Source organism: Macaca fascicularis, chromosome 14 (genome assembly GCF_037993035.2).
Source record: "Macaca fascicularis isolate 582-1 chromosome 14, T2T-MFA8v1.1".
NCBI classification, from domain to species: Eukaryota; Metazoa; Chordata; class Mammalia; order Primates; family Cercopithecidae; genus Macaca; species Macaca fascicularis.
In genome coordinates, this window is record NC_088388.1 from 16,209,797 (window position 1) to 16,234,152 (window position 24,356).

The following is a 24,356-nucleotide window of genomic DNA, read 5'->3' on the forward strand; positions in this document are numbered from 1 at the left end:
CACATCCTTAACCTTCAGCAGAACCCTACCCCTCACTCCACATCCCCAGCTAGAGCACTGGATGGAATCAGAAAGTCCTAGTTTGAGTTTCAACTCTGCCCCTCAGCAGCTGGGCAAGCCCCTTAACCAGTCTGAGACACTAGTTCCCCACTTGCAAAGTACAGGTAATCATTTTTATCTCTGACGGTGATGGTGAGAGTGTAAAGTCATTTCGACTGCCTAGCACGTGGTGGGAGCACATGAGGGTTTGCTCCTGTGTTTACTCATGACCCTCGGGGAGGACGGAGGCAAAGAGGGAGAAGTTGAGGGTGCAGGAGGAGAGATGGCAGGTGGGTGGGATGGGAGAATCTGGGGCACACCAGCTGTCTCATTCCCACCTTGTTAGCAGAGGGATTAGGGAAGAACGGTGGGAGGCGCGGGGATGGGGGTGGAAGGCAGGGGGCTGGCAGGCAGGTTCATCCATCCATTCATTCAATAAATGTTTATCAAGGACCTGCCACGTGTCAGGCCCTGTCCTGGGTGCTGGGGCTATAAAGATGCAGAAGGGTCTGAAGCCCAGCTCTTCCTTCTTCCTGTAGGCATCGGGGTATACTTTCCAGGGGCCCAAGAGCCTGGGTCTGAGGGTGGACACCAGAGTTCTAGTGGTGTCTGTGAGCAGCATCTAAATCTAATGGCTGAATTTGGTCTTGTTACCCTGCTCAAAAGCTTTCAGCAGCTCCCCACTGCCCACAGGACAAAAACCCAGATGCTAGCCTGACATTCAAGGCTGTCACTAGTGTGATCTCAACCTCTCCCCTGCCCTCTTTACCTCCTACCAACAGAGGGGCAGAACCCATCCCCGTGGACCAAGATTCCCGGTCTCTGGGTCTGTGTGTGCACCAGTTCCTCTGTGTGGGCGGCTCACCCTGCCTCAGCTTGTGAAATCCATCTGGTCTGCTGGGATCCTGCTCAAAATGTCATCTTCTCCAAAAATCATTACTCAGGCTTTCCAGCATGTCTGAGTCCCTGGCACTTGGTTACACCCTTCCTGGTGACTGGCATCTGCCTCCACATCATGACCCTCCCACCCCTTGCTTGGGCAGCAAACTCCAGGAGGCAAGGTCTGGTCTCACCTGGCTCTAATTAATCTGTGCTTACCATCCACATGGTGTCAGCTAATTCTTGTTGAATGAATGATCACTGAATGAGTGGATTCTTGTTTTGGCCTCAGAACCAATTAGAAGGAGCCAGAAAAAACACATGGGGGTAGGGGAGGTGCAGTGTGGTGCAGTGGAAAAAAACCCTTCTGGAAATCTCAGCTCTGTCACTTACTTTATCAGCTCTGTGACTTTGGATGGACAACTTCTTTGTCAGTATGGTGGGAGAAATAGACATGCCTCTCTGGGCTGTTGTAAGGATTACAAATTCGGTCGAATGCTCGGCACCTGGTAGGTTGAACAGATCACAGCTAGCATTACAGATGATATATTAAAACCAAAAAAAGATGCCTAATGTCCATCAGTTGGTGAACGGACAAAGGAAATGTACCATGTTTGGGATATTATTTGGCAATCAAGAAAAGTACTGACGTGCTACAACACGAATGAATCTTGAAACCATTAGACGAAGTGAAAGAAGGCCAAACACAAGAAACTGCTAATGATTCCATTTAAATATGAAATGTCGGGCCAGGGTGCAGTGGCTCATGCCTGTAATCCCAGCACTTTGGGATGCCAAGGTGGGCAGATCACTTGAGGCCAGGAGTTCCAGACCAGCCCGGCCAACATGGTGAAACCCTGTCTCTACTTAAAATTAGCCAAATGTAGTGGCATGCACCCGTAATCCCAGCTACTTGGTTGGCTGAGGCACAAGAATTGCTTGAGCCTGGGAGGTGGAGGTTGCAGTGAGCCAAGATTGTGCCACTGCACTCCAGCCTGGGTGACAGAGTGAGGCTCTGTCTCAAAAAAAAAAAAAAAAAGAAAGAAAGAAAGAAAAGAAAAAAAAAAAAAAAAGAAATTTCCAGAATAGGCCAATCTGTAGAGGCAGAAAGTAGATTCATGATTGGGTAGGCCTGGGTGGAGGCCATGGGTAGTGATCGCTAATGAGGAAGGGGTTTCTTTTGGGTGATGAAAACAGGTGGACTTATGGTATGTTAATTATATCTCAATAAAACTGTTATTTAAAGGAAGAAAAGATGCCTGGATTCCCCAGGAAGTGTACAGTACACTTCTGTGAGAATCAGAGATGATTTCTGGGGAAGATGGGCAGGAGGAGAGTAAGTGGGAGAAGCGGCCACATGCGAAGCTCCCATCGTTCTGTCCTGAGAGGCTTTCTCCTGCAACTTTATTTATTGATTGATTGATTTTGAAACAGGTTCTCACTCTGTTACCCAGGGTGGAGTGCAGTGGTATGATCACAGCTCATTGCAGGCTCGACCTCCCAGGCTCAAACAATCCTCCTGCTTGAACTCCTGAGTAGCTGGGACTACAGGTTCATGCCACCACGTCTGGCTAATCTTTTATTTATTTATTTATTTATTTATTTATTTATTTATTTATTGAGATTGGGGAGTCTCACTCTGTTGCTCAGGCTGGTGTCAAACTCCTGGGCTCAAGTGATCCTCCCATCTTGGCCTCCCAACATGTTGGGATTATGGGTGTGAGCCACTGTACCTGGCACCTCCTGCAACTTCTTCCTCAAGTGGAACCAATGAGGAAGCAAGCAACCCAGGGGTTTCACAAGTTTTGATTTCAATCAGCAATGGGCTTCCAATGCAACCCTTCTCTCCTGCAACCAGCCTCAGTAGAGAGGAACTGGAGATGAATTGGCCCCCATCACACCCCCGCAGTGCCAACCTGGGCCCTTCCATCGGGGGAGAACACCTGCTGTGTAAGGAACAGAAAACAGCATGAAATAGGAACTTTGTGTGATGATCCCCTTTAAGCCTATTCAGCCCAGGGAAGTGCATATGATCAGCCCCATTTCACAGATGAAGAAAGTCAGGTTTACCCATTAGTGCATTGTGGGGCTGGTATTTAAACCAGGTCTGTCTGACTTGCAAGGTCACATTCATTTAGACATTACCTTTACTTTACATTTCTTCTTCCTCCTCCTCCTCCTCCTCCTCCTCCTCCTCCTCCTTCTTCCTCTTCTTTTCTTCTTCTTCTTCTGGTGGGGTCTTGCTCTATTGCCCAGGGTGAATGCAGCATCATCATACCTAAATGCAGCCTTGAACTCCTGGCCTCAAGCAATCCTCCTGCCTTGGCCTCCAAAAGTGCTGAGATTTCAGGCATGAGCCACCATGCCCAGCCTGCATTTATTCTCTTGTAAGAAAGATATCATTGTAAAACAGATGAGAAAATAAAGAGGGGCATGAAAAAGACACATCACTATTAAATGGACAACTCAGAGATAATCATGGTTAACATGTTGCTATGTTCCCTCCTGTCATTTGACTGGATGTATGTGATAATTAAAATTATCTCATAAGCTTTTCCTTATGTAATCAAATAGTAGCCAAAACCATGATTTTAAATGGCTGCTCACAACTCCATCTCATGGCTCTGCCATACCTTATTTATCCCCATCCACCCCCTACTCCCTTTCCCCTTCCCTGCTTTTGCAGGGGTCCTAGATGGTGGTGAGCCAGAGGGCATCTTCGGTCAGCAGACTAGAGAGTACAAATAATAATAACACTCAGCGGACGGGCGAGCAGTTGTCAAGTGGGCTTATCACAAAAGAGCACCTTGGGATATTCCAGAGAACGACCTCACACCTGCTAATCACCATCCATAATCTGGTGCTAACTGTGCTTTAGCTGAAGGTGCTGGCAGGTCCTGCCCAGGTGCTGCCACGAACACTTCTATTCTGTGAGAATCAGAGATGATTTCTAGGGAAGATGGGCGAGAGGGAGTAAGCAGGAGAAGCGACCCACAGGCACAGATCTCATCTTTCTGCCCTAAGAGCCTTCCTCCTGCAACAATTTTTTGTTTTATTTTGTTTTTTTTTGTTTTGAGACAGGGTCTCAGTCTGTCACCCAGGCTGGACTGTAGTGGCAAGATCATGGCTCACTGCAGCCTTGACCTCCCAGGCTCGAGCAATCCTTCCCAAATTCAAAGCTTGGAGTGATGGTCCCAGTGGTTATGTCTAGGAGCCCTTTTTCCTGCCAGCCCCTCAGGGGATAGATGATTCTCAAATGCTTCAGGTGTGACATGGGCACAGCAGTGAGTCATTCCTCTGACATTCTTTGGGAAGAACATTTTCCATCCAGGCTTCCAGGCATAATAAGCTCCAGTCCTTTGGTGATAAGGAGTTCACAGACAGGACAATGTCTGAGTGAGTCTTAAACCCAGGACCATGGCTTGTGTTCACACCAGACTCTTCAGGGATTTTGAGGTGTTTGTTGTTGTTGTTGTTGTTGTTGTTTGTTTGCTGGAGTGCAGTGGCACAATCTTTGCTCACTGCAACCTTCGCCTCCTGGTTCAAGTGATTCTCCTGCCTCAGCCTCCTGAGTAGCTGGGACTACAGGTGGGTGCTACTACGCCCAGCTAATTTTTGTATTTTTAGTAGAGACAGGGTTTCACCATGTTGGACAGGATGGTCTCGATCTCTTGACCTCGTGATCCTCCCACCTCGGCCTCCCAAAGGGCTGGGATTATAGGCGTGAGCCACTGCAGCCGGCCCGATTTTGAGTTTTTATGTTCTAATTCCAAACATCTGCGCACAGGCCCCTCAGCATATTCTTTCCTGGGTCCAGTGTCACCTCCCAGGCCTGCAGGTAGGCTAGAGCAGTAGGGTGTGTGGGAAAGGCTCTGTGCTTTGCAGGCACTGACCAGCTGTGTGACCTTAACCACCCTGAGCCTCAGTTTCCTCAGCTGTAATGGAAATAGGTACCACAGGGGTTTGTTGCAAGGACTAACCTTGGGAATAAAAGGTAGCAGCAGCTTGGGCTCTGGACAGTCCATCTGGAAATGGACTGTCCAAGACCAACTTCCAGTTCCTCCCAACACAAGCTCTGGCACTTAGATTCCTGGTACCTCCACTGCTTCATCTGTAAAATGGAGTAACAATAGGAATACTTTATAGAGTCGTAAGGATTGAGTGGCTGGACGAACATCAAGCACTTCAAAGAGGACCTGGCATGTAGTGAGTGATCAATATCAACCACCTGGCTTGTAGCAGATGTGCTGTGTGTGGCCGCAGGTGTTATTAGTAACATCTGTGCGCCCTTCAGAGCTTGCACCACATTTCACTCCTGGTGGAGTCTGGAATGCCACTACTATAGGTCAGGATGGAAAACCTCCCCTCAAGCACTTGCCTTAGCCTGTTTCCACCTAACAAAATAACACAAGTTCTTTACTATTTGGAATGGGAAAACTTCAAAGGCAAAAAAAAAAAAAAAAAAAAAAGACTTTCGAATTACTCCAAATCTTAAGCCAAAGTCAATGAAAAATATCAATCTTTACATTCAAATTTTGCGATACTTTTGTCTCCCCAGCAGTCAACAGAGAGAATCCAAGTGCACAGGAATGTCAGTTATCAGGGGCGAGGCTATGAATTCCTTTCAGAGCCCTGGCCTGGGGAAGAGTGCAGGCAGACAGATCTGAGTCCTGTTATCACGTTCTCAGATCAGGTGTCATTTTAGGAGTCATGAAGCATCTTAGTGCCTTTGTTTGCTACCTATAGTGCCCACCTCAGAGAGTAATAAGGATACGTAAGTCTCCACGTGAAAAGTGCTCGGCCCTGGCACATAGTAGGTCCTTCATTAATGGCAGTTACTAATTTTTATTACATATGCAAAATCATATTACAGGTCAAGTACACTATATGACAGTGAAACAGTTTTTTATTTGTTTGTTTGTTTTTGAGACAGAGTCTTGCTCTGTCACCCAGGCTGGAGTGCAATGGCGTGATCTCAGCTCACTGCAACTTCCACCTCCTAGGTTCCAGCAATTCTCCTGTCTCAGCCTCCTGAGTAGCTGGAATTACAGGCATGCGCCACCACGCCGGCTAAGTTTTTTGTATTTTTAGTAGAGACAGGGTTTCACCATATTGGCCAGACTGGTCTCAAACTCCTGGCCTTGTGATCCACCCACCTCAGCCTCCCAAAGTGCTGCGATTACAGGCATGAGCCACCAGGCCTGGCCGTGAAACAGTTTTATTGTGTTTCTGTGGAATGCATCCTACCTAACCTATAGCTAACTCCTATAGTTCCCTCAGTTCTCAGCTCAGATATCCCTTCCTTTCTGTACTGTTTCCTAGTACTGGTTTTCATAGCACCAGGTACCTCTCTGGCATAGAGCTTGTCACAGTTGCAGTTTAATGTACCATCATAGGATTTTTTTTTAATTAATTTATTATTATTATACTTTAAGTTGTAGGGTACATGTGCATAACGTGCAGGTTTGTTACATATGTATACTTGTGCCATGTTGGTGTGCTGCACCCATCAACTCGTCATTTACATCAGGTATAACTCCCAATGCAATCCCTCCCCCCTCCCCCCTCCCCATGATAGGCCCCTGTGTGTGATGTTCCCCTTCCCGAGTCCAAGTGATCTCATTGTTCAGTTCCCACCTATGAGTGAGAACATGCGGTGTTTGGTTTTCTGTTCTTGTGATAGTTTGCTAAGAATGATGGTTTCCAGCTGCATCCATGTCCCTACAAAGGACACAAACTCATCCTTTTTGATGGCTGCATAGTATTCCATGGTGTACATGTGCCACATTTTCTTAATCCAATCTGTCACTGATGGACATTTGGGTTGATTCCAAGTCTTTGCTATTGTGAATAGTGCTGCAATAAGAGAAATGCAAATCAAAACCACAATGAGATACCATCTCACACCAGTTAGAATGGCGATCATTAAAAAGTCAGGAAACAACAGGTGCTGGAGAGGATGTGGAGAAATAGGAACACTTTTACACTGTTGGTGGGATTGTAAACTAGTTCAACCATTATGGAAAACAGTATGGCGATTCCTCAAGGATCTAGAACTAGATGTACCATATGACCCAGCCATCCCATTACTGGGTATATACCCAAAGGATTATAAATTATGCTGCTATAAAGACACATGCACACGTATGTTTATTGCAGCATCATAGGATTTTAAAAATATTCAGGTGTGTCTTCCATTAGGCTTTCATTCGGGAACTCCACACAGACAGTAACTGTATATTTTTTATTGCCTACTGTATCCTAAGAAATTTGTACCCTACTTAGCACAGAATGGAGGCTTCATAAATACTGGACACATGGCGGGGGGGAGAGAGAGAGAGAGAGAGATTCAACCTACAATCCCAACTCTGAGCTTCTAGTTCCCTGATGGTGGGGACTGTGATGTGTCTCACGTGGTAATGAGCATTTATGTAGAAGAGGCTCAGAAAATTTCTCCTCACGAACAACTAGAGTTCTTTTCCAAGCTCCACCATTTACTGGCATGCAAAATTTGGACCACCACTTAAGTTTTCCAGGCCTTGCTTTTTCTATCCCTAACATAGGACAATATTCAGGATTGTTGTTTGTTTGTTAGGGGCACCATGTTTCAGGCACTTAGTAGTCACCACATTTCAGTTGGTCCTCCTCAAGCCCTGCAACATCTGCGAGGTGGTCATCCTTAACAACTCACACATGAGCAACAGGAGACTGGGGGGGATGAGGGAACTACCAAGGTGGTCCAGCAGAACCAAGAATGGAACCAGGGTCTTTTAAAATCCAAGGACCACATTCTTTGTGCTTTCCAAATCATCACCTACCCCATGCAACTTACAGGATAAGCTACATTAAAGAACATAGGCAAAGGGTAAGTTACATTAACGAACAGTACGCAAAGGGTAAGTTACATTAACGAACAGTACGCAAAGGGTAAGTTACATTAACGAACGTATGCAAAGGGTAAGTTACATTAAAGAACATACACAGAGGGTAAGTTACATTAAAGAATGTACATACAAAGAACATAAGCAAAGGGTAAGTTACGTTAAAGAATGTACATACCCAAACGGTAAGTTACATTAAAGAATGTACACACAAAGAACGTAAGCAAAGGGTAAGTTACATTAAAGAACTGTACGCAAATGGCTTTGTGCTAGTTATTCACCACCACGGGGAAGTGAGGCATGCACAAGAACGCAGCCTCTTCATTCGGACCCTGGCTCTGACACTTGCCTGGCAAGTGACTTAACTGTTCCCAGGATCAGTCTTTTGTCTGTAATTTAGGAAGTTTAATGGCACTTGCATCCTAAAGTTGTTTAGAAGATTGAATGATATGGAGCACTTAACATACTTAGCACCTAGAAATTCCTGCCTAAGATCTCATTTCAGGGAGCCCAACTCAATCTTTGACAGGCTTAAACAAAAATTGTTTTTCTTCATGTATTCACTTACACAGCAAACATGCATTGAGCCTCTACTGTGTTTCCGGAACTGTGCAGGACCAGAGAGGCACAGGTGAAGGAGGCAAGGCTCTGGCTGTACTGAGGAAACAGCAAGAAGATTGCTACAATGAGGTGGGAAGGGGGCTGGACTAGAGAGAAGCCCTGATTGGTCTCCTTGCTACCTTTCTCCGGGAGAGCCAAGGCAGGCTTCCTGGAAGAGGTGATCCTTGGCTGAAATTTCCATGAAGAAAAGGAATGAGCGCAGTGGTTGGGGAGGAAAGGACATTCTGGGCAGGTGAAATGACATGTGACAAAATATGGGCGATCATGGCACGTTAGGAAAACAGCAGGGTGTTCAACATGATTGGAGCACTGTGTGTGTGTGGTGAGGGGGAGAACTGAGGTTGTCACGAAATGGTTCTCAGCTGAGCATAGTTTTGTCCCAGAGGGGACATTTGGTAATGTCTGGAGACATGTTTTAATTGTCACAGCCCAGCAGAGAAGGTACTACTAGTACCGTTTTGGTAGAGATTAGAGAGGCTGCTAAACATCTAACAACGCACAGGACAGGCCTCTGTAACAAAAAAGTATCCAGTCAAAAATGTCCACAGTGTTGAGAGGTTTAGGTAAGTAGGGGCCAAAACATAAAGAGAGTGTGCCCGAGAGCAAGAAGGAGTAATTGGAAAGTGCTGGTGTAATCAGTTCTGGGTTTTAGAAAGCTCATTTTGGCTGCTTGTAGACAGTGCATCAGAGGTGGAGGAGTTGGTAAGACTGGAGGTAGGGAAAGTAATTTGGGAGCCACTGAAATGATCCAGATGAAAAATGGTCAGCAGGTGACTAGGAAAGTGGCAGAGGAAATGGGGATGGGTGGCTGGATGAGATGGTGAAGAAAGCACTACAACTTACTAATGTGTGGATGACGGGCAGGAGGGATGAAGGATGCCCAGAGTGCTGCCTTGCAGGTCTAGTTGGAAGGTGATGATTTCTTCTGAGAAAGTGCCCACAAAAAGTGAAGCGGGTTTGTGTGTGTGTGTGTGTGGTGTGTGTGTGTTTGTGTGTTGAGCTCAGTCTGAGATGTGTTGGATTCACAATGCCCATGGGAGTGGAGAAGCATCTTGGGTGATTATATGTGTGAGTGCATCTCAGAAGCAGGCCTGGGGCTGGAGATGAAGACTTGGGAATGACCTGTGTATATATTTGGTAGCTTGAGCCACGAGAGATGACATAACCTGTGGAGGGTGTGCAGAGTTGGGAAAGACGTGCACCAAGAAGCCAGGTGATGCCCAATATTTAACCATCCAGAAGAATAAGAGGAGCCTGCCAACAGAAATTGGGAGGGAATGGCCACAAAGGCTATTGAGAAGGGAAGTAGTTCTTAAGAAGGGGGAAGTGAAGAGGTATCACTACTGCAGAGGTCAAGTAGAATAATAACTGAAGAATGTCTGTTGGGTTTGGCAATGGGGTGGTCAGTGGGCACCTTGGCAAAAGCAGTTTTGGTGGAGCAATAGGGATAACAGAAACAAGATTGCTATGGTATGAGGAGGAAGAGGGTGTTGAGGAAGTGGTCAGCGAGTCTACATTGCTTGCTGGAGGAGCTTGGCTTTGGTGCAAATCAGAGAAGCCCGCTCACTCATTGACTTAACCTCCAAGAAACACAAAATCATCCATATCCTGGCTCAAATTCCAGCACTACCAGGACATGGTTGGCCCCCAAAAATGCCATCCCACTTCTCCTCTGCTTATCCTATCCTGTCTGTCAGTCTGTTGAGCCCAGGATCAGCACTTCTCCTCAAGAAAGCCTTATTCTGCCTGCCCTTGCCCTTTATGTGATCCTGGCAGCACTGAAAATGTGTGTGTCTTCCATTCATGTTAGTTCTACACTTCTGAGTGTCTCCTCAATACATTGCCCTGTTTTACTAATATGTTCATCCTGTTTGCCTTATTTATCAGCTACCTTAAACCTCCCTGAAGCTAGAGGTTCTCTTTAAGTATTTATTGAATGAATGAATGAATGAATGAATGAATGAATGAATGAATGGATGATCCAGAGTCTGGCGGAGGCTTGTGTGCATGGTGGATGAGGCTCAGAAAATACCTGCAGAATCGAAATAAATAGACTTGTACTCTGACCTAAACACAGTTAAACTTTCTCCAGGGGGTAAAGTTCAAGTTGATTAGTCAATTGATTAATTAATTCATGATGTAATGGAAAAACTCCTTCTATGATCTGGGTAAGTTATAGGGCCGTGAACGAGACAGACAAGGTCCCTGTCGTCATGAAGTTTAATTTCTGAAAGAGACAGACAATAAACAAGAAACCAGTAAGAAAGCAAGATTGTATCATTTTGGTAAATGCTCTGGTGGAAATAAATATGATGACGTGGAACAAAAGTTCCAAATAGGAGAATGGGGTAGGTGGGCTTCTTTTAGAAAGAGTTCTCAGAGAAGGCTCGTCTGAGGAGGTAGACTTTTAACCAGTACAAATGCTTTAGCTTGGCCAATGGAGCGGGGACCAGTATGACAAGGGTCACTTGGTATGCCAGTGAGTTTGAGCTGGTAGACAAGAGCCTGATCATGAAAGACTTTGCAGATGGTTGTAATGGGTTTGAGTTAATTGCTAGTATGTGGGAAGACTTTGAATGGGAAGCATAGGGACAATGGCTTGTGATACATGTTATCAAATATGGTCACAGGGGCTAGTGAGGTGGCAGCAGAGGTGGGGAGAAGTAGATGGACTGGGGAAGGTGGAAGGTGGGGCAGGGGAGGCAATTACTGCAAAGTCATATTCCTTCTAAGCTCACTGAATGTTCATGGTCTCTGGGAGCAGAGGTCCCTGGAGGGGAAGGAGGATAATGTCACTTCCTGAGGAAGCGGGAAGAACCTATCTGAGCATGGGGACAGGGCTGGCTCGTTTCTAAGGGGCCTTCCAGATCTCACATGCCAATAGTCTTGGTCTATGTCAATCGTTGGGGCATCCAAATGGGGAACTGTTGTCCAGGCCAATTTCACAGAACAACAGCCCAGTCCGTATCTCCCGGGCCACTCGCCCCTGCGGTGGTGTTAGCACTTTCACCAGCTTTTATCTGCCCCGTGAGGATATTGGCCAAGCCCAGCTAACAAGCAGTTGATCAGCCCCAGAGGGCAGGTCCCTGGAGTCCATCACTTTTCTGAGGGCGGGGAGAGAATCCTGGAGCAGAACTTGTAACTAGAAGGGCCACCTGGCTTCCTGTGGTCTGAGGGAGAGAATGGTGAGATCTCTGGCCTGAATCAAACCTCTCTTTCTCACTGTCCATCTTACTTCTCTGCTGTCCCTGGGTTATTTTCCAGCAGCTGCTCAGCCCATTCTTGTGGGACCCTTCTCTGCCAATTCCTGCACCCACTGTAAATTTCACCATGGGAGGGAGATGGGCCTTGAGGGCTGTATTAGTCTTCTATTCTGCATAACAAATTGCCACAAATTTAGCAGCTTCAAACAACTCATGTTTATTAGCTCACCGTGAGTCCATCAGCAGTGTGGGCCCAGCGTGGCTGGGTTTTCTGCTCAGGGTCTCACAAGGCTAAAATCAAGATGTTGTCTGGGCTGTGTGCTCATTTAGAGTTTAGGGTTCTCTTCTAGGCTCATGTGGTTGTGGCAAAATTCTGTTCCCTGGGGTTGTTGCAGGGCTGAGGTCCTGTTTTCTTGCTGACCGTCAGATGAGGGCTGCTCTCAGGTCCTTGAGGCTGCCCACATTCCTTGCCACGTGCGTGGTCTTTTTCCATCCTTGAAGCCAGCAATGGAGAATTTCCCTTGTATTGAATCACACACATGGTTGGAATCTCTGACTTCAGGAAGAGAGCCCTGTGCCTTTTAAGGGATCACCTGATTAGATCGTACCCATACAGGGCAGTCCCTTTTCCTTAAAGTCAACTGTGGCATGTAACATCACACAACCACAGGAGTAAAATCCATCCTATTTACAGTCCCAGCGATTATGCAGAGCGCACCAGGGGACAACTGAATCCTGCCTATCAAAAGGGCCAAGCAGAATTATTTTGGTGAAGAACAGTGGGATGTCATTCTTGGTTCTTCTGGAAAAAAATCACCCAGTAAAGTTAGAGGTTCTCTTGCCTTTTGGGAAGTCATCACAGAATCTCATGGAGGGTTTGGACCCTCACCCTAGAAACATCACACCATATGTTGTCTATAATTGCAGGGTTCACGGTCCCTTGAAGCCTATTCGTAGTTTCCAGTTTGAAAAGTTCTGCTGCAGGGTGTGGGGAGGGATGCAGGCGGAGGTGAGGGCTAAATAGTGTGAGCTGCGTATCTAGAGCTGTGATTTTTTTTTAGTCTTTAAGCTGCCATGTGTTGGGGGTTGGGCATGCAAGGGGCATCCCGAGAGCTCCTTGGTATTGGCACCATCTCCAAGGTGATCTGTGCTCTGCCTGGTGCACACGTTTTTCTCCTGTTGCAGCAGCCCACCCTTGTAGAGGGGCAGATCCCTCAGTGCCAGGTCTGACACTAGACAGGTTGTACCAGGGGCTATAGCACACTCTCCCACAAGTCCCCGAGAATGAGATCAGAAAAGACTAAATGCAGTGGTGATCTGTCAGGTCCCCTTTGGGAGTGCTGGTATGGAGAGGATTGACTGAGTCTGTTGAGGAACCTCCAAGCCTCTGTAGTAACTTTAGGGCTAGAAAGGAGGATGCCTAAGATTCAGGATCCTGCAGTGTTGAGTCAACATTTCTTGGGGAAGGAGGCAGGGCCGAGGATTAAATGGAGATGATGGGTATCAGTTCTCTTGCTCAAAGGCACCGGACCCAAAGGCCTCCAGCTCTTTGCTCCTATTGAAAATTCAAGTCCTAAGCACACCATAGTTGTGATGCGGAGAGAGAATGTACTTATCAGAGAGCCTGGGCAAGTGGGCCCCGTGTGAGTACAGTTCAACCTCATTTATGTCATTGGCACCAGAAGTAGACATCAGTCTCTTGAGAGTTTGATTAATGTCGGTCACACCCAAAGACCCTGGGTAGCATTCATTTACTAAGCAATAACTAAATACCAGTTCCTGAGCTAAATGCTGCATCAGTCAGGGCTCTTAATGGCAGGCAACAGAAACTCTTCACGGCAGATCTGAGTAGAAAAATCCAGGACCGAAAGGAAATGGAGTAGCTCATGAAATTGCAGGAAGGGCCAGAAAACCAGACATGGAGCCAAAGTCAGGCTGCAGAACAGGTCTAGGGAGAATCCCACTGCTGCTGAGACCTAGACCTTGTGGCTGGCACCCAGGATGTTGTAGGGCTCAGACCCTGGATCAATGTATCCTGCAGTGCCTCTGTGGGTACTGCAACTCCAGGTACTCAATCTTGCCAACGCCACTGCCAGAGAGAGGCCTTCTTGGCCTCCATCTTTTTGGTCACTAGCTCCAGATTCAAAGTCTTGAACAGACGCTTCTTCTCTTTGATAGAGCCCAGTCATATGCCTTAGCTGCAAAGGAAGCTGGAAATCTATTAGGCACTTTTGTCTTAAAAAATGAGAGGCCTACCCTCCACCAAGATCCATAAGAAATGGAATCCCAGAAACCACAGAAAGGGGTGAGGTGGTTGGGCATCTCACAGCACGCATGCTACATGTGAATTATCTCATTCATTTCTCACCCTACCCCGTGGGGTAGGTATTGTCATCTCTATTTCATAAATGATGATAATGAAGTACAGAAAGTTTAACGAACTTGTCCAGGGACACGACACACAGCTGTTAAGAGCTAGACCCAGTCACTTTGAGTCTGACTTGGACTGTCTGACTCCAGAACCCACCCTCTCAGACACTGCTGTATACTTCCAGTGAATGTTGATGAAATGAAATTTTCAGGGTGGCTAAGCTGTGGATTTCAGATCCTGGATTGTGTGACCTAAAAGAGAGACTTCCCTAGGGGTGAGTGTCCCTGAGCAGTCAACTGGCTTCCAAGAATGGGCTCCCTCTCATCACCTTCTGATGGTAATCCTCTGTCCAACTGCCAAAGAGGCCCTGCGGGGAGGGCTTGCAGATGGGAGTGGGCAGAACCCAGCTCGAAGCTCCTGACGAGGCTCTTGTTGAGTCTGTCCTCTTCTGCTTCTGTCTTTTAAATCAATGGAGACAGTGGACGGTTATCTCCATCCTCGGCTCAAGATGAAAGGCATCCTTCCTTGTTTTTCTGATTCCTTCCCAATGTGTGTACTGTTAACTTTAGTTATGAAGGCAATAACAGTGTCCTGTGCATACGCCAAGGTTGTCCAACCTCCACGTCTTTGCTCAAGCTGTTCCTTCTACTTGAAATGCCTGTTTCCTTCCCTTTTAGTTGCACCTTTCCATCCAGGTAGGAATCAGCTCCTTGGTTCATGGAGCCTTTTCTGCTCTCTTTTACTATGGATGGACTTCCTTCTGAATTAGCAGAGGGTGTTTCCTAGGTTGGTCTTAACCCTTTTCCTTTTGTTTGACGTCGATTTACTCATCTTACAAATTAGGTTGTAAGCAAATTGAATACAGGATCTACGCTTCGCTCTGTTTTTATCTCCACCTGGACAGCATCATTTTTGACACATAAGCAGACACATGGGAGGGGAGAGAAGTTTGGTGCCAGAAAGAACTGGATTTGAATTCTAACCCTGTTATTTACCTGACCACGTTACTTAACCATTAATTACTTCAACATATGTTTATTGAGTACCTACTATGTGCCCGGCACTATACTAAGCACCAAGGACACAATGGTGAGTAAAGAGATGCAGCCTTCTCCATCATGAAGGAAGACCGATGTTAATCCATTAACCAAGTAATCTCACAAGAAAAGTAAAATGACTGTGATAAGGACAAGCCCTTGGAGCTACAAAAGGGTGTATACAGGGCATTGATCCAATAAGGGCAGTGTTGCGGGGGGGTCAGGAGCCACACAGAGCCTGAGTTTCTCACTTGGAAAATGGGGTATCAACCACCTACCTCACTAGGTTTTTAAAAAGAGGCTAAATGAGGTGATACTTGCCATGAATGGCATTTTATTGATTAATTGATGGATTGATTGAAATGGAGTCTCACTCTGTTGCCCAAGCTGGAGTGCAGTGGTGCAATCTCAGCTCACTGCAACCTCCACCTCCTGGGTTCAAGTGATTCTCCTGCCTCAGTCTCCCACGTAGCTGGGATTACAGGCAGGCACCACCATACCAGACTAATTTTTGTATTTTTAGTAAAGACGAGGCTTCGCAATGTTGCCCAGGCTGGTCTCAAACTCCTGACCTCAAATGATTCGCCCACCTCGGCCTCCCAAACTGCTGGGATCACAGGCATAAGCCACTGCATCCAGCCGCTTGCCATGCATGGCATTTAAAAATGTTCAGTAAATGTTACCACATGAAGGCTGGTAGGTTGGCCAACTCAGTGGTGTGATTCAGAAGGAAAGCAGTTAGACGTATGTGAACATTTCCTGTACTTGAATATCCTCAGGACAGTCACTCCTAGACCCATCTTCCATCACGATCAGCTGGGAAACTTTAAGCAAAAATGCAGACATCTGACCTTCACTCTAGACCTGTTAGCCAATCAGAAGTTTCTGGTCAGGGCATCTGCATATTTTAAAAAATATTTACTAAGGCAGCCTCAAAATTACAGGTTCAGCACACATTTGCCATAATCACTGAAGAAGTGCAAAGTTATAAAAAGAGGATAAACAACAATCTGCCTCCCGCTTTCTTCCCTCTCCTCCCCTGCTTCTGGAGGCAACAAGGTCAACTATTTGGTGTGATTCCTCTTAGCATTCCCTCCATCAATGGCCACATAAGGACGCCCACAGATAAGCACCTGTGTGGGTTTGTTTTCCTTGTAAAACTATTCACATACTAAATACTTTCCTCAGTATCTTGCCTTTTTTCACTTCATAATGTCACGCACACATCTCTTCAGGTTTATAGATACAGGTCCAGCTCTTCTTTTCATAGCCATATAACTTTCTGTAGAAGAGAGATAACACATTTTATTCAGTGTCCGATTGATGGATCTCAAGATTGCTTTCATTTCTACAAACAGACAAGCAATAACACAACTCTGTAAAAGTTTTCTTACTTATAGGTGCTTTTATGTCTAAAGGATGGTCTCCAAAGAGTGAAACTGATCAAATGTGCATTTTTTATTCTAATAGATATGGACAGATTTGCTCTCAAAATGTTTGTGGCAATTCAAAACACCAGTAAAGCAGGGGAGATGTGTATTTTGGAAAAGCACCCAAGGCGATTCTGAAGTGTAGACCAGGATGAGAACCATTGCCCAGGGCTGTTGCAGATGGTCCCTGGGTTCCTGAAGGAGGTACCAGGAGAGAAATCTTCACTGAATGAGTGGACTTCCCCAGGGAAGTGATGAAATGGTCCTTATCAGCCTTGCTATCTCCCTCTGACACAGGCAAACTCTCTCCCCCTGGGGGAAGTTCCTCCAAGGCCTCTATATAAGATGTCTTTGTGAGAGGGAGCCGAGAAGGACCTGGGCTTTGGGAAGATCTAAAGACCCAGGAAGGTCTCTAGGTGAGTGAGTGCTTTCTCTGCTGTGGTGGAGCTGGCGACAGTTTATTCTCCCAGGAGGTCCCTAGCTGTGGCTGACGGTTTCTGGAGGGCTGGCAGGGGTCTACCAGTGGCTTTCAGGTTACGAGGTGTCGGCAGGGGCAGCCTGCATCCTCTGCCTTGCACATTCCTTCTGTGGGATGTGAAAGCGCTCCTTGGCTGGGGAAGACGGTGGAGACATGAAGGAGAGCCTGGATGGCTTCTTGAGCTTTGAGGAGGGGACATACCTTCTAAGTCCTGTGTGTTCCTAGGAAAGCCAATAATCATTGCTTCTCCCTCCTCTTTTATGTCATAGACTCTGAGGGACCCATTAAGTACAAACAAACAAGTGTAATAGTTCCTTCTTTACTTCCAGGCCTGAAGGAAAGCCAGCCTCAGCCACCCCTCAGGGTTTGCTGCGTCCTGTTTGGAAAGAGGTCCTTGTGTCCTGGATCCTGGAGCATCGGGAGCTGAGCGTGGCGTGAGATTTTCTGGCCCATCCCGATTTCTATTCAGGCCTTCTTTTTCTCCACCTGACTCCCACAGTCCCCTAATGGCGTGATTGTGATGTGTGTGTGTGTGTGTGTGTGTCTGTGTGTGTCAATGACAAACTGTGTTCTCCATTGCAGGATAAAGCCAAGATGAAACTCCTCCTACTTCTGGCTCTTCTATTTGGGGCAGTTTCTGCTCTTCATCTGAGTAAGTGTTGTTTGCCTTCAGTCTTTCTTTCTCCATTTTTTTCCTTTCTATAGTAAATGAGATCAGAGTTACACACCCACCCCCTTCTTTGATCGTCTTCTATTTCTGAATTTCTTTGTGCTTAAAGGGATGGGGACCCTATGGCCATGAGTTGAAAGAATTTTTCAGGGCCTCTGTTATGTCTGTGGTCTTGGTTTTGCTGTGACACCCCCAATTTTGTCCTTTCTCCATGATGCTTACTTTGAGCTTACTGGGTACACAGCACTTTCCATGCCTTCTCTTCTTTAACTCTCTTAGCATCTCCATGAAGTAGGTGGTATTGTATACCCATTTCACAGATGAATAAATAAAGCTAGTGGATGATAGAACCAGTACCCAAGCCCATGACTGCCCAACTCTAAGTCCATACTCTTAACCACCCTGACCTTGTCAGGCATGTTGGGTTCCCCTCATGGAGACTGGGTTCCGGGTTCCTCTTCCCAGGCAGGGTTGAGCACTCTGATGCCCAGGGCAAGGTGGGAGCTGTCCGTGGTTCTGGGGAGGAACAAGGGGAGATGTGAAGGAAGGACACTTGGCCATCCTCCCTGCCAGGGCCTGAGACTTCCACCTTTGAGAGCACTTTGGGTGCTAAGACCCTGCCTGAGGATGAGGAGATGCCAGAACAGGAGGTGGAGGAGATCCTTTCCAGGGAGCTGGAGGAAGAGGAGGAGGGGGGCTCTGGAAGTGAAGATGCCTCCAAGGAAGATGGGGCTGTTAAGTTGATCTCAGTCCCAGATATGGTAGACAAAAACCTTACATGTCCTGAGGAAGAGGACACAGTAAAAGTGGTGGGCATCCCTGGGTGCCCGACCTGCCGCTACCTCCTGGTGAGAAGTCCTCACACGTTTAACCAAGCTTGGGTGAGTGACCTGTGGCTGAGGCTGAGGCGGGAGCATGGGAGGGGTGTGGGACATGTCTCTAGCATTGCTATCACTGGCTCTTTTCCCCATTGAGGCTCAGTAGATGTCCCAGAGGCCCTGTCTCAGTAGATGTGAGGGCTCAGTAGAACCTGAGCCTCACAGAGGTGTTGGGGTAAGAGGGGAAGTCCACCTAGAAACAGAGGTGGCATTTTGGTCTCCAACCTTTAAATGGTTGTGGCAGGGAGGGAGGACATGAATTGTGGGAACTCAAGACCCACATGAATTCATGTAGGAAGGATGCTCCATTCTTTGTCTTTTATCCTGCCCTGCAGTTTACTTGCCAGAGGTGCTACAGGGGCAACCTGGCTTCCATCCACAACTTCAATACTAATTCCCGAATCCAGTGGTCAGTCAGAGCGCTCAACCAGGGTCAAGTCTGGATTGGAGGCAGGATCACAGGCTCGGTAAGAGAGGTGTGAACACTAAATGGTGTGCACCTGCTGATCTCAGCCAGTACTGAACTTGCGGCAGATTTGTCTGTTTTTCTCCTCTATAATCTCCAGACGAACCGGGGATAGATGGACACCCACAGACAACACCGAGGGGGCTGCCTGGGCATTCAGGGAAGAGCTAAGAATTTAGAATCAGGAGGTTTGGGTATAAGTTCCTTTCCATCTCTCACTATCTACGTAACTTAAATTATCAGGGCATGGTGGTGCATGCCTGTAATCCTAGGTATTCGGGAGGCTGAGGCAGGAGAATCACTGGAACCTGGGAGGCGGAGGTTGCGGTGAGCCAAGATCGAGCCATTGCACTCCAGCCTGGGCAACAAGAGCAAAACTCCGCCTCAAAAAAATATATAAATAACAATAAATAAAAACAAGACCGTGAGTTTGCTTCCTCATCTCTAGGATGAGTTGGCAACCCCTGTTGCCAACCTTTTGTTAGGGCTGGAAGGATAAGCCTGTCACTGGGATACATAGAATCTGATGGTGATGATTGCCATGGATCAGCATTTCAGATGACCAGGACAGTTCCCATCATGGTCCAGCAGGGAAGGGCCCATTGCCCAGTGGGCAGCAGGAGGAGCTGGCAGATACAGGGCCAGATCTGCCTCTCTGCCTTCCCTCTGCCCCATCCCTTCTTCCCCTCTTGCTTTCTCCAGGGTCGCTGCAGACGCTTTCAGTGGGTTGACGGCAGCCGCTGGAACTTTGCGTACTGGGCTGCTCACCAGCCCTGGTCCCGCGGTGGTCACTGTGTGTCCCTGTGTACCCGAGGTGAGGTGGGGCTGGGGATGAACGATGGAAAGGTCTGGGAGGTGGGAAGTGCCCCAAGGAGGAGTTGCTACGAAGAGCCTGACCCTTTGAGGGAGAGGTTTCCTGGGTCTTTTGTATACTTCGACTCCACAGTGGTGTGTGGGTGGGAGAAGAGGCCCTTCTGTGGGTTGAATTGGGGTGGACAAGAGGCTGAAAGTCCCTTTCTGTTCTGCCTTTACAGGAGGCCACTGGCGTCGAGCCCACTGCCTCAGAAGACTTCCTTTCATCTGTTCCTACTGAGCTGGTCTCAGCCAGCAGTTCAGAGCTATCCTCCCCTGGGCAGCTGCCTCCCCTCCTCTGCTTGCCGTTTCTCCCTCCACCTCCCTGCAATAAAATGAGTTTTACTAAAACAGATTTATTTTCTCATCTGATTGCTGATCCACTCTCCCCACACCACACCTTTCATAGAAGGGTCAGAAGCTAACACTACTTGAGGAGGAGGATGGAGGGTGGAGTTGGGTCTATGGAGCCTTTTGGAGATGGAGGAATGGGTTCAGCTGGCTCTTTTCATAGAACATCTCATTACTGGGCACCTAAATAGGTGCTGCTAGGGCCTTTCAAGGTTGTAGGTAGACTCCCAATGGCCCAGTTTGCATCTCTGTACTCAAAGGCATTCTCTCTCTCTCTCTCTCCAACCCCAGAACTGTGGTTGGTTTGATATGTAAGGAAATTAACATGTCCCTGAGAACAGTCCACAACTCTCAGGAATGAATGTATAAGTACCCCAATCCCCGACCCCTCAAGTGGAATAAACCTAACATGTATTGGGCACCGTTTCCCAGTGGCCTGCTGTGTTAGTTGGCCTTATTTCATGCATTTTATGGGTTGCCTTCCCTTCCTCAGCTGCATTCTCTGCTCCTTCCTACTCTCTGCAACTCCCAGATAAACACTTGTACGCAACTCCCTGTCTCAGGATCTCCTTCTGGGGAAACCTGATATAAGACAGCTTGCCATGTGTCAGACTCTGAATGAGGCCTGGGAATACAAGACGTAGTTCCCTGGCACTTGGGATATATGGTTGTTTGTAACATAGGCACAAAAACATCTACTAGTTGTTACCGCTTATTGAGTGCCTACAACATACCCCCTGCTGTGGCAGGCACCCTGCCTAGACGACCTCATGTGATCAATAATTATTAGCCCTATTTTACAGAACCAGGCTCAGAGAAGTTAGGACCTGTCAAAAGACTTGCCCGAGACTGAACCTCTAAATGCAACCCATACTGAAATTCAACTCTGCTCCAAAGCATGTTCCTTTAACCCTTGTGCTTTTACAGCTGGTTACTCCCCTTAGGATCACACGGGGATGAAGCACAGCGGGAGGAAAGATAGACTGTCTCACTCTTGGGTTTATCTTGGGACACAGGACTCTGGCCCAGCTGGAGGTGAGACAGCTTTAATCAGAAGGGAGGGAGGAAGGCATTCTCAACCCCTTCTCTACTGCAGAGGTCAGCAGAAGAAAATAATTCAAAGTTCTAAAGCCATTTTTTTCTCCACCATGCCTCCAATTCACAGATCTTCATATATGATTGGAGGCTCAGAGAGGGGTGAAACAAGAACTCTATTTTTTTTGGAGTGTGGCACAGAGAAGGGATGCTACTTGTCTAAGGTCACACAGTAAGTTGAGAAAGAAATCAAACTCAGGTCCATTTCAACTATTGCTCTACGAGAATCTGTTGATTTCAAAGATGGTGGACTATGGGTTCAGCCCTGTGATGAGTGCTGTGAGGATGAAACTGAGGTGGAATTTTTACTCCTCGCCCTATTGGACTTCATATTCTAGTGTGGGAAGGCATTGCTTCCCTTATTTCAATATTAACAACAAAGGGTAATAATATTTCCCATTTATTAAGCATTGACTAGGTATCAGGTTTTGTGCTAAATGGTAGGTGAGCTTTGTCTGGTTCCTCATAAATCTCTGCTGCTATGGGTGTGTGCTTTGACAGAAGTTTGACTTCCAGTCCACAGAGATCTTCTTTGGGGGAGTAATATCAAGAAGTGGCATGAAGGAGGCTGCAGGGCTCCTAGTCACATTCTGTATCTCGACCTAGGCATGTTCACATTGGTGTGTTCACCACAAAGACTCCCCGAGCAGTCCACTCTACAGTGTGCTTTATAGGAGCACAGTGTACATTCATTAAAAAATTTTTCTTGGGCCGGGCGCGGTGGTTCAAGCCTGTAATCCCAGCACTTTGGGAGGCCGAGAGGGGCGGATCACGAGGTCAGGAGATCGAGACCATTCTGGCTAACACGGTGAAACCCCGTCTCTACTAAAAAATACAAAAAACAAAACAAAACAAAAACAAAAACAAAAAAAACTAGCCGGGCAAGGTGGCGGGCGCCTGTAGTCCCAGCTACTTGGGAGGCTGAGGCAGGAGAATGGCGTGAACCCGGGAGGTGGAGCTTGCAGTGAGCCGAGATTGCGCCACTGCACTCCCGCCTGGGCGACAGAGCGAGATTCCGTCTAAAAAAAAAAAAATTTTTTTTCTTGGCTAGGCACGGTGGCTGATGCCTGTAATCCCAGCACTTTGGGAGGGCGAGATGAGCAGATCACCTGAGGTCAGGAGTTTGAGACCTGCCTGACCAACATGGAGAAACCGCGTCTCTACTAAAAATACAAAAAAATTAGCCAGGCGTGGTGGCGCATGCCTGTAATCCCAGCTACTCGGGAGGCTGAGGCAGGAGAATCACTTGATCGCTTGAACCTGGGAGGCGAAGGTTGCAGTGAGCCGAGATTGTGCCATTGCACTCTAGCCTGGGCAATAAGAGCGAAACTCCATCTCAAAAGAAATAAATAGATTTTTTTTTTCTTAAAAAGTAAAAATCATGAAATAAAGGGACTGGGCTAATATTGCAAAATATGGGTTTGTGTGTGCATTTTCCTCTCCTGTAAGATACTAACTAAGCTCTGTGAAACAGTTTATCAATGATTTTTTATCATTGAATCCATGGAGTTCCTTACACAGTGCAGAGCACAGAGTAGGGGTTCAATCAACAGTACACTCATTGCTTTTTCATTGACAAGGGGCACCCTCACTCAACCCATGTGCCAGACATATTTCTGAGAGCTTTGCTTAAGCTGATCTCACAGGAGGCAAATCTTGTCATTAGCCTTAGTTTACAGATGAGAAAGCTGAGGCAGAGAGGGGCTGACCCTGGAACTTGTGATTTCATTATACATCATCCTACACTGCCTCTCAAGATGGCAAGGCCTACCCTCTGAATAATGAGGGGATGGACTGAATCTTGGAACAAGAGGCAGAGTTTGAAACCCCTATGAACATAAATGCAAACATTAAGCCAGAGGCTTGGGGTTCCACGGATGCTGAAAACAATGTTGGCATCATTGGCTAGATCATCTGGAAGTAACATATCCAAAGCAAAGATTTGGGAGTCAGACAGGCTAGGATCTGATGCATCATTTGTTACTAGTTGTGCAAACTTGGATAAGTCATTTGACTTCTCTGAGTTTTTGTAGTACATATATAGACTAGAGATGGCAATGCCCAATTTGTAGGATGACTTTTAAGGATTAAGCGGTTGTTAAGTAACAGATGTAAAAACCTTAATGAAGCATAGTGTCTGGTCCATGGAAGACCTTCAAAAAAGTTTTTTCTTGTTTTAAATCAGACAGAAAAGGTCACTGAGGTCATTGGAATATCTTTGCCAAGGGTTTATATACAATGAAAACAGGGTTGACATGAAAGAGGGAATGGTCTGTTCAGGAGGGAGGTTGATGGGAGGAGGCTAGAGAAACACAGCTAGTGGGTGTATAAGGAGCTGGGAGCCTATGGTTCAGGCCTGTCTCTACTTACTGTGTGACCTTGGGCAACTTGTTTAAAATCTCTGAGATGCCATTTATCCATCTGTGAAATGAAACGAGGCCGGGTGTGGTGGCTCCCGCCTGTAATCCCAGCACTTTGGGAGGTCAAAGGTGGGTAGATCACCTAAGGTCAGGAGTTCAAGACCAGCCTGGCCAACATAGTGAAACTCCATCTCTACAAAAATAAAAAAAATTATCCAGGCATGATGGCGGGTGCCTGTGGTCCCAGCTACTCGAGAGGCTGAGGCGGGAGAATCGCTTGAACCTGGGAAGCGGATGTTGTAGTGAGCCGAGATCATGCCATTGCACTCCAGCCTAGGTAACAGAGCCAAGACTGTCTCAGAAAAAAAAAAAAAAAAAATGAAAAAAGAAAGAAAGAAAGAAAGAAAGAAAGAAAAGAAAAGAAAAGAAAAAAGAAACAATGAGTGAGTGTGAGGCTTAAGGTGGCATTGGTTCCTGAGAGCAGCCAACCTTATTAGTCATCCCAATCACCAAGTGAAATGGTACCCCTGACCTGGGTCAATGGATGAGGAAGAATAATGGCAAATGGGGGTCTATGCTTCTACCCTCCACCACTAGGGAGGTCTCAAGCTTGGAATTCAGCAACCAGGTTTTTAGGTCCTGGACCTGGCCCATCCTCCTACAGTCAAGTAGATAAGTGGAGGGTTTGGTCCGTTGGGCTAAGGAGATAGTGATCAAGGCCGTTACTCTGCAATCAGACTCAGAA

At 46.9% G+C, this 24,356-nt stretch overlaps 1 protein-coding gene across 1 annotated transcript; it reads left to right on the forward strand.

The window, feature by feature from the left end:
* Positions 1-16,827: 16,827 nt before the first annotated feature.
* Positions 16,828-20,160, forward strand: PRG2 (proteoglycan 2, pro eosinophil major basic protein). Its single transcript, XM_005577863.4, has 7 exons — positions 16,828-16,877; positions 17,269-17,373; positions 17,522-17,591; positions 18,183-18,490; positions 18,823-18,954; positions 19,656-19,767; positions 19,988-20,160. The coding sequence occupies exons 3-7, from the start codon at positions 17,534-17,536 to the stop codon at positions 20,044-20,046; spliced, it is 669 nt and encodes a 222-aa protein (XP_005577920.3). The 5' UTR covers positions 16,828-16,877; positions 17,269-17,373; positions 17,522-17,533; the 3' UTR covers positions 20,047-20,160.
* The last annotated feature ends 4,196 nt before the right edge of the window (positions 20,161-24,356 follow it).